The sequence below is a fragment of the Suncus etruscus genome, chromosome 7, assembly GCF_024139225.1.
Source record: "Suncus etruscus isolate mSunEtr1 chromosome 7, mSunEtr1.pri.cur, whole genome shotgun sequence".
Lineage (NCBI taxonomy): Eukaryota > Metazoa > Chordata > Mammalia > Eulipotyphla > Soricidae > Suncus > Suncus etruscus.
In genome coordinates, this window is record NC_064854.1 from 16,572,606 (window position 1) to 16,582,714 (window position 10,109).

Consider the following 10,109-nt stretch of genomic DNA (forward strand, 5'->3'; position numbering starts at 1 on the left):
TAGGCTCCGGCAGGTTGGGGAGGTGGGGGCAGGCAGGGATGACTCTGGGCCTTCTCACCTCTCAGCTTCCCTGGGCTGCAGGGGTTTGCTCAGTCATGTCCCTGCCTCCCCAAGAGAGACCCCAAATTTATCAGAGCTCACACACCACACTGGCTTCAGCTGGGCATGCTGACCCCATCCCGCCTCCCTCAGTCCCCATTCCTGCTCCCATCCCTGTCCCGTGCTCTGCCTCCATTAAACCAGCATCTTCTTCACTCCAGGCTGTTCTCTGTTCATTTCCTTCAGTCAAGCTGAAGCAGGGGAGTTTCTGGGTGAGTCCTGCCTACGCTCTGGGCCACACTAGCAGGGGTTTCTGCTCAGCTCAACTCACACCAAAAGCTCTGGGTCAGAAGGGGGTGCATTCAACAGCTCACTGAGACACATATGCCTAAGACCCTGCAGGGAAGGACCACCAGGGAAGGCAGGAGATGGCCATATCTTGAGCAGGTAGAATGAGGAGGCAGAGTGAACTTCCAGGGAGCACAGGCAGGGGCTGCCAGCAACCATCCAGGGCTTCTTGGGCCTGTGGGCAGGCCCTAGTGGGGGGTAGGGGTGCTCCACTGGGTCCTGCTGGCTGAGCATCTTCAGTAACTGCGCATGGAGTTACACATACGCACACACTTGCAAATACCTTCACACAGGCAACCATGCACCCGTGCACAAAAGCACATGTTCTGTACCCATACCTGAACACAGCTTGAAACACGCATTCACACATGGACCTTATCATTGCCCTGTGGGAGGTTGAAGACAGATATGACACCAGGCACTAAAGATAATGACTTTCCCATAATTATTTTATTGCTTAATAGTTTTGTCTGGACTGCAGAGCTACACCGGGCGGTCTCAAGTCTCTTCTTGACTCTGCTCAGAAGTGAATAGGCAGTGGTCTGGAGGCCATGGGCAGTGCCAGGAGATTGAATCGGGTTCAGTAGGCACAGGCCAATGCCTTCTCTGTCTTGTTTGTCTGGCCCAAACTCTTCCTCATAATCAAAAGCCTGTTCATACTCTGTCCAAAACCCTCTGGAAGATGCATGTGGAAAACCCTGGGTACGCCTCAAAGGGGCAAGAATGCCAGGAGACAACTCAGGTGTGGGGCAGAGACCAGTAGTAGGAGATGACAGTTCAGTGAAGTCACAGGGGAGAGGAACCAGCAACAAGGACACACCAGGTGTCTTCTCACAGGCCAGGGTCACGGAATAGCAGTGAATGGCTGGGCCAAGGAGGTGTAAACAATGGAGGGAAATGGAAGCATTGAATCAGGAGGCTGAAAGCCGGCCCCACTTTAGGGACACTTCAAGCTCTCTCAGAAAGGCTGTCCTAGCTTTGTATAGTTATCACTAAGAGGAACCAGAGCAAAAGAAAATAGGCAGAAGAGAATTCAGGTGCAAGTTCTGCGCAGTGGGTTGGATAAGGGGGTTTGGGTGAGAAACAGGTGGGAAAGAGGCCAGGATGCACCAGATGGAGTACAGGAGACAGAATCATCTCTGAGGAGGCAGAAGGAGCTGACAGGATGCAGAGGACAGAATAGTTTCCAAGGAGGCAGGAGAAGCTGATGGAGTTCAGGGGACAAACTCATCTCTGAGGAAGCAGGAGGAGCTGACAGAGACTACACTGTGAGCCCAGGCAAGCCCTGAGTACTGAGCACAGGCTTTGAAGCAGGAGGCCTGGGTTTGACTGTCATCACCAGGGGGTCCCCCAGCACCCAAACAATAGCCAGAGCAGCCCCAAGCACTACTGGTTGTAGCACCCAAACCAAAATCATAACCACTGTGTGCCAAGGTGTCTGGGACCTGCCTCATTGAGGGCTGACAGAAATAAATGAGCAGAGTTCATACAGAGAGAGGCTCCCACGGAATGTGGTATCTTTCTGACCACCCAATGAATGACTTGGGCTGATACTTCAAGGTGCACCTTGGAAAGGAGGGAGGCATGATTGGTGAGAGCCTCCTCATTCAGTCAGAAAACATCAGTCACAATGCTGCCCGTTCCCACTTCAGGGTCAGCACAACCTTCAGGCTTGCATAGTCGCATGGAAAAGAAGCAGAATTCAAAGTTGATTCCCATTCGAACAGCAACAGAGGCTCAAGGACTACTGAGAAGTTTCTGGCAGGGAGGGAGTGTGGACAGGACCCCCCAGAGCACTAGAGGGAGTCTGGCCCCTGCCACATGGGGTCTATGCCACATATCTTCTCAGGGGACCTCAGCCCCCTCGGCCTGTGTCTCAGCCCACAGGCGCCCTTTCTGGAGCTCCTCCTGTGTCCTGGCCCATAAGTGCCCTCTCTGGGCCCCCTTTGTGTCCTGGCTAACAGGCACCCCTTCAGGAGCTCCGCCCCACCTCCTCATAGTCCCTCTGCAGCTTGGCCAGGTCGTGTCGAGCCTCCCAGAACTCAGCCTCCTCCATGCCCTCACGCAGGTACCAGTGCACAAATGCCCGCTTGGCGAACATGAGGTCAAACTTGTGGTTGAGACGGGCCCAGGCCTCCACCACGGCTGTGGAGTTGCTAAGCGTGCACAAGGCCCGTGGGGCCAGGGCCAGCTCTGTGCCAGGCACCACAGCAGGCACCCGTGAGCTAATGCCAACCTTGAAGCCTGTGGGACACCAGTCGACGAACTGGATGGAGCGTCTCGACTTCACATCAGCGATGGCCGCGTTCACCTGCTTCGGGGTCACGTCTCCCCTATAAAGCAAGCAGCAGGCCATGTACCGCCCATGCTGGGGCTCACACCTGACCAGCTGGTGGGCGCTGTCAAAGCAGGCGGTAGTGATGTCGGTCACAGACAGTGCCTCATGCTGGGCCTGGTCAGAGGCAACCAGGGGCGCCAGGGCAGTCACAGGGAAGTGGATCCGAGGAAAAGGGACCAGATTGGTTTGAAACTCTATGAAGTCCACATTCAGGGGCCCCTCAAACCTGAGGGGTGCTGTGATGGCTGCTACAGCCTGTCCTATGAGCCTGTTGATACTGGCATAGGATGGACGGGCCACGCCAAGCCGCCTCTGGCAGATGCTATTCAGGGCCTCGTTGTCCACCAGGAAGGCACAGTCTGAGAACTCAAGGGTAGCATGGGTGGTGAGGACAGCGTTATATGGTTCCACCATTGCTGTGGAGATCTGGGGTGCGGGGTACACCGAGAGCTCCAGCTTTGTCTTCCGGCTGTACTCAGCTGAGAGTCGCTGCATGAGCAGAGATGTAAAGCCAGAGCCAGTGCCACCACCAAAACTCCGGAACACCACGAAGCCCTGCAGCCTGTCACACTGCTCTGTCTGCAGGAACCAGGGAAAGGGATGGTCAGGGCACACAACCCATGGGGATAGACACACTGAGGACAGGTACATGGGGGACAGGCAAGTCGAGGACAGACATAGGAGGGACAGACCAGACTCATGGGGGTCCAGTCTAGTCAGGACAGGCACAGTCGGCACAGGTCCAGAAAGACAGACCCAGAAGGACAGGCCCAGAATAACAGGCCCAGTTAGGACAGGCCCAGAACAAACAAGTCCAGAAGGACAGGCTCATAAGGACAGACCCAATAAGGACAGGCCCATAAGGACCTGTCTAGTCAGGATGGGTTGAGTTAGGGCAGGCCCGGAAGGACTGGTCCAATCAGAACAGGTTGAGTTGGAAGGACTAGTCCAGTCAGGACAGGGCTGGCCAAGACAGGCCCGGTCAGGACAGGCCTAGAAAGACAGGCCCAAAAGGACAGTCCATCCCATGGAAGTGCTGCAGAGCACATCCAGACTCAACTGTCTCTCTTCCCCCAGGAATTGAACCTTGGGCTTCAACGACAACAGGAAAGGGACACGCTCACTGTGAATGTGTGCACTGTGAAACACACGCCTACCCCCATTGTAAGTCCCTGGACCCTGGACCCCATCTTATGAAGGAACCCCGAATCCCCACTTGCCAGCTTCCGGATTCTGTCCAGTGCAGGCTCGATAGCCTGGGACCCTACAGAGTAGTGACCTCGGGCATAGTTGTTGGCCGCATCCTCCTTCCCGCTGAAGAGCTGCTCAGGGTGAAAGAGCAAGCGGAACTTGCCAGCTCGGATTCCATCTGTGAGAGAAAGTTGGTGAGGTCATTCTAGGCACCCCACAGAGGGGTCACGGCCTGGGCCTGGCCCCCTTCTCGCCCTGTCTTGGTGCAGACTTTACTGGAGCTCTGAGCGGTTTCCTCTGTCAGATGCAGGAGCTGTGAGTTACTTATAAAAAATACTGAGCTCCTGGCCCATCCCTGCCCTATCTCTTAGAGCTGCAAAGTTGGAGGTTCCCATTGAAAGAAACAGTACTGGAAATCAGAGTCAGGGCCCTTGGAGGGCTGGATCTTTCTATAGCAGGTGCAGGGACACTTTTCTACCCCAGATCAGGGGGATATTTCTGCTACCATCACTGGGCTACTCAATCCAGGCAAACAGGGCCACAGGCAGCTAGTGAGAAGTAACATGTCTGGCACTTGAGTGTCCCCGTTCCTTTTGCAGGCTGTGATATTCCAGGCCTCTCCTGGCTCTGGGGTTTGCTAACCCTCCTGTCCACTTGAAGACTCCCATTCCTTTCTTTATCCTTGAGTCCTTGCTTCTGAGGACGCAGGCCACAGTCTTTCTCTTCTCTAAGCATAACTGCAAAGTCTCAGTTTCCAAAAGCAGGTTCTGAGGCACAGATTTTGGGGGCACACCACATAGCTTGTGCCACTCTGCAAGGACATTTCCAAGCATTTGTCCAAAAAGGAGGAAGGTGAGAGCACCGCCATCTAAGTCACTGTTCTCCCAGCTCCCAGCCATCTCATCTCTGGACACCCTTCCTTTTTTTTTTTTTTTTTTGTTTTTTTTTTGTTTTGGTTTTTGGTTTTTGGGCCACACCCTGTGACGCTCAGGGGTTACTCCTGGCTATGCGCTCAGAAGTTGCTCCTGGCTTCTTGGGGGACCATATGGGACGCCGGGGGATCGAACCGCGGTCCGTCCTAGGCTAGCGCAGGCAAGGCAGGCACCTTACCTCCAGCGCCACCGCCCGGCTCCGACACCCTCCCTTTTGCAGAAATTTCTATAAAGGTCCCTCAGGGCCAGTGTGCTCAACCTAATACCTTCCTTTACCAGGCATAACTTTACAGTTGCTTCTCTACTCCCTTCATCAGCTTCCTGTTAAAAGAAGCTTTTTAACCTGCTCAAGCATAAACCTAGGTTGTTCACAAACGCCCACATGTGGTGTGACAGGGCATCAGTAATTGTGCACAGAGCCTTCTGAGGCTGCCCCTCTTCATGACTTCACTGCTCTTCTTTTGTTACCTCATCATCACTTCCTCATTCCAACATGAGGCTCTTCAAGGCCTCAAATCCCTCTGTTCTGCCCCCTAGCGAAGTGAAGAACCAAGAGAAACAGACTTCTCTCATGTGTATGCTTTAGCTTCTGTCCACAGAAATCTTAAGTGAGACTTGAGAGCCACACAATGAGGGCCCACGAGGTACTCAGGAAGGTGGTTCTTTCATTACCTAGGACCGTTGGCTCCAGGTCCACCAAGAATGCTCTGGGAACATGTTTCCCGGTACTTGTCTCACAGAAGAAGTTCTTGAATGAGGCATTCAGGGGCTCCATACTCACAGGAGCCAGTGGATCTCCACTGCTGTGGAGAATGGTGCCATCTGGCTGAATTCCATGCTCCAGGCAGTAGAGCTCCCAGCAGGCCTCTCCGACCTGCACACCAGCCTGGCCGATGTGAATGGAAAGGCACTCCCTCTGAAAGAGCCACAGGAAGTCAGAGTGTGAGGGTTCTCTCAGAAGAGGCCACAAGAAGTCAATCTGAGATTCCCTCTGAAAGAGCTACAGGAAGTCAGTCTAAGGGTTCCCTCTGAACAAACCACAGGAAGTCAGTCTGAGGATTCCCTCTAAAAGAGATCATAGGAAGTCATCATCTGAGGGTTCCCTCTGAAAGAGCCACAGGAAGTCAGTCTGAGGGTTTCCTCTGAAAGAGGTCATAGGAAGTCATAGTCTGAGGGTTTCCTCTGAAAGAGCCACAGGAAGTCAGTCTGAGGGTTCCCTCTAAAAGAGGTCATAGGAAGTCATAATCTGAGGGTTCCCTCTGAAAGATCCATAGGAAGTCAGTCTGAGGGTTCCCTCTGAAAGAGCCACAGGAAGTCAGTCTGAGGGTTCCCTCTGAAAGAGGTCATAGGAAGTCATAGTCTGAGGGTTTCCTCTGAAAGAGCCACAGGAAGTCAGTCTGAGGATTCCCTCTAAAAGAGGTCATAGAAAGTCATAGTCTGAGGGTTTCCTCTGAAAGAGCCACAGGAAGTCAGTCTGAGGGTTCCCTCTGAACAAGGTCATCAATGTCAGACTCTGAGGGTTCTCTTTGAAAGGGCCACAGGAAGTCAGTCTGAAGGTTCCCTCTAAATAAAGGTCACAGGAAATCACAGGGTGTCACAGTCTAAGGCTTCCCTCTATAAGAGGCTGCAGGAAGTAAGAGCCCCACACACACACAACAGTAAGACTACAAGGGAATAGAAAAGCAAGTTAATTCAACCAACTTGAGGGGTTCATTATAGAGATCATTGAAGAATGGGGATGTTTGTAATCTGGCTCTATGCTCTGGAATCACTCCTGGCTTGGCTCAGGGGACCATATGGGGTGATGCAGGGAATGGAGCATGTGTTTGCCATGTGCAGGACAAGCACCCACTCACTATGCTACTACTCTGGCCACTTAAATTATCTCTTGCAGATCAACAGCAAAGGTGCAGGGACGCTTCCTGAATAACTGGTTAAGATGTACTATATAACTCCATTAAAGGGTTTCTTTCAGGACTACGCATGTAACTCAGAGAAAGAGCATTTGCCTTGCATGTGATTGGCCCTGGGTTCAATACCTGGGACTACATACACATACAGTCCATCAATAAATATTTCTTTTTTTTAAATAAATATTTCTTTCAACAATTATGTGAGATACTGTGGGATTAAGGGAATCCCATCCCACTTAGTATATGCTATGTTACTCATTGAATTACATCTATTTTTTTGGGGGGGGTCACACCTGGCAGCGTTCAGGGGTTACTCCTGGCTCTCTGCTCAAAAATTGCCCCCGGCAGGCTCAGGGGACCATATGGGATGCCCGAATTCAAACCAATGACCTTCTGCATGAAAGGCAAATGCATTACCTCCATGCTATCTCTCCGGCCCCTGAATTACATCTTTGAATATACCACCTTGGTTGGTGTTTAGATCACCTAATCCCACCTATGGGTGTGGTCACTTCCTTCCTAATAAATACTTGGGGTTTCAGAAAAGTGGTGTCTTGCATTTCTGGACTTCCCATGGAGTTTTCTGCTTCTTAGGAACTGAAGGCTTATGTGTTGGAATTCCTGAACCTGTTTCTCCCTCTTTAGAGTGTATGTATGTGTGTGTATATGTGTGGATTATTTTCTCCATCGACATTTGCTTCAAGACCCATGTCTCTCCAGTTCCAGGCTTTGGAACCTGAGGCCTAATTCTAGAAGATACCTATGGTAACCTGGATTAAGAATTAAGTTGAGGGGGCCGGGCGGTGGCGCTGGAGGTAAGGTGCCTGCCTTGCCTGCGCTAGCCTAGGACGGTCCGCGGTTCGATCCCCCGGCGTCCCATATGGTCCCCCAAGAAGCCAGGAGCGACTTCTGAGCACATAGCCGGGAGTAACCCCTGAGCGTCACAGGGTGTGGCCCAAAAAAACAAAAAAAAAAAAGAAAAGAATTAAGTTGAGTCAGGAAAGATGAAGTCATGAAATTTTCCTATACATGGATGGACATGGAAACTATTATGCTGAGTGAAATAAGTCAGAGAGATAGAGATAGACACAAAATAGTCTCACTCATCTATGAGTTTTAAGAGAAGTAAAAGACATTATTGTTATAATGCCCAGAGACAATAGAGATGAAGGCTGGAAAGACCGGCTCACAATGTGAGTAGTGAGTAAAGTTAGAGATATGACTACACTAACAACTATCATGACAATGTTGATGAGTGAGAGAAGTAGAATGCCTGTCTTGAATATAGACAAGGGGTAGGGAAGGAGGAAGATGGGGGCATTGGTGGTGGAAATGTTGCGCTGGTGAAGGGGGGTGTTCTTTTTATAACTGATACCCAGCTACAATTATGTTTGTCATCATGGTGCTTAATAAAGATATCATTTGGGGCCGGAGAGATAGCACAGTGGGAGTTTATTTGCCTTGCAAGTAGCCGATCCAGGACCTAAGGTGGTTGGTTCGAATCCCGGTGTCCCATATGGTCCCCCGTGCCTGCCAGGAGCTATTTCTGAGCAGATAGCCAGGAGTAACCCCTGAGCACTGCTGGGTGTGGCCAAAAATAAATAAATAAATAAATAAATAAATAAATAAATAAATATATCATTTAAGGGGCCGGAGTGATAGCAGTGATAGGAGTAGGGTGTTTGCCTTGCATGCAGAAGAATGGTGGTTCGAATCCCAGCATCCCGTATGATCCCCTGAGCCTGCCAAGAGCAATTTCTGAGCATAGAGCCAGTAGTAACTTCTGAACGATGCCGGGTGTGACTCAAACCCCCCCCCAAAAGATATCATTTAAAACAAAAGATTTGAGTTGAGAAAGACACAGAACCGTAGTGCTCCATAAATCTTTTATATTCTGCATATGTAAATTATACACTTATGTATTTATACATACATGAGTCTAACTGACTCACTAGAGAAAAATTAGCTGCTTACTGGAGAGGAATTAAACTAAAATTAGTGTACATCTATATCCCATTATTGACCAAAAAAAAAAAAAAAAAAAAAAAAAAAAAAACAGAAAAAAGCCTGAAAAACAACCAACCCCAGTAACTAGCCACTGGTGGTGTTGGGAACAAGTACATTGGCCCCATGGCAGATTTACAACTCTCAAATATCTCATGGGAAACGCTAGTGACAAAAATGAAAAGTTTAGTATTGTTTGAATCGCATAATGAGAAATAAAGAAATGCTGTCACATACTTTCAAAGTAAACAGAAAAGTCTTTACAGTGAGTAAGATCCTTAAGTAGTTTTGTCTGAGTAGAAAGGGACTTTTTTGTCTTATTCACACGATTGTTTTCCTAGAGCCAGAGAGATAGTGTTGGGGGTGTGCTTGCCTTTCCCACAGCTGACCCAGGTTACTCCAGAAACTGCAGAGGTCCCCCAATCCCTGCCAGGAGTGATCCCTGAGCACCACCAGACATGGCCCCCCAAACAACCCAACAACAAAACCATCCTCATTACTTTCCACTCCTTGGCCCCACTTAAAAAAATCACTTTATTATGTTTTTAAAAGGTAAACAACCTGATTCCTAATTTCAACAAACCAAAATTTCCGGTCACCAGAGGGCTAATCCTGAAAACTGAAAGAGGCAGCCAGGGTGGGTCTGACACCGGAGCCCTGTGCTGGGGTGACAGGGGACAAGGAACAAGGCGTTCCCTGAGTCTGAGAATCAACCAGACAGGGTCCCCTCTGGCTGTAAAGCAATCTGGCCTGGACTCTGCCCTGGCTGAGGCATCCAACCTTTGCTTAGACTTTGACACCTAACTCCTGGAGACAAATCACTCTGCCTTCTGAGCAGCTGCTGAAGATAGAAACCAGGGCTGTGTGCCCCACCGGCACCTCCCTCTCCTGGATCAGAGGAAAGCAAGGCTTCAGCTTCTAGCCTTCTCAGCCTCTCCCCATGCTACCAGGGCTGCCTGATTCCCCAGATTTCAGTCAAATATGAGGCAGGGTCCATCGTTAAAGCCACACACTGCTGCCAACTTCTCTCCAACCCCCTAGTCTATGTGGAGCTGACCTGTGCTTGATCATGGTTTTTCAAAGTCAAAGTCATTGCCCGCATTAAACATCACCCACAGACAAACCTTGCTGTTCTGTGTGTGTTTGAGGACCACACAGGTTGAGGTCTGGAGGCCATGCAGTCCTTTCTGCACCCAGAGGGGGGGGGGATGGGGAACAAGGCAGCTTTGAGAAGCTTCTGGATTTGAGGCATATCCCCATCCTAGGTCCATGGGACAGGGATCATCCTCACTGCATCCTCTCTTGCCTTAACACCCTGTCACAGTATCAGTCATCTTCTCCAAG

The 10,109-nt window shown here is 50.4% G+C and overlaps 1 protein-coding gene across 1 annotated transcript; it reads right to left on the reverse strand.

Moving 5' to 3' along the window:
- Positions 1-2,359: 2,359 nt before the first annotated feature.
- TUBAL3 (tubulin alpha like 3) lies at positions 2,360-9,836 on the reverse strand. Its single transcript, XM_049776323.1, has 4 exons — positions 9,819-9,836; positions 5,521-5,764; positions 3,942-4,094; positions 2,360-3,300 (listed from the first exon to the last, which is right to left on the reverse strand). Exons 1-4 carry the CDS (start codon positions 9,834-9,836, stop codon positions 2,360-2,362), a joined length of 1,356 nt encoding a protein of 451 aa, XP_049632280.1.
- Between the last annotated feature and the right edge of the window lie 273 nt (positions 9,837-10,109).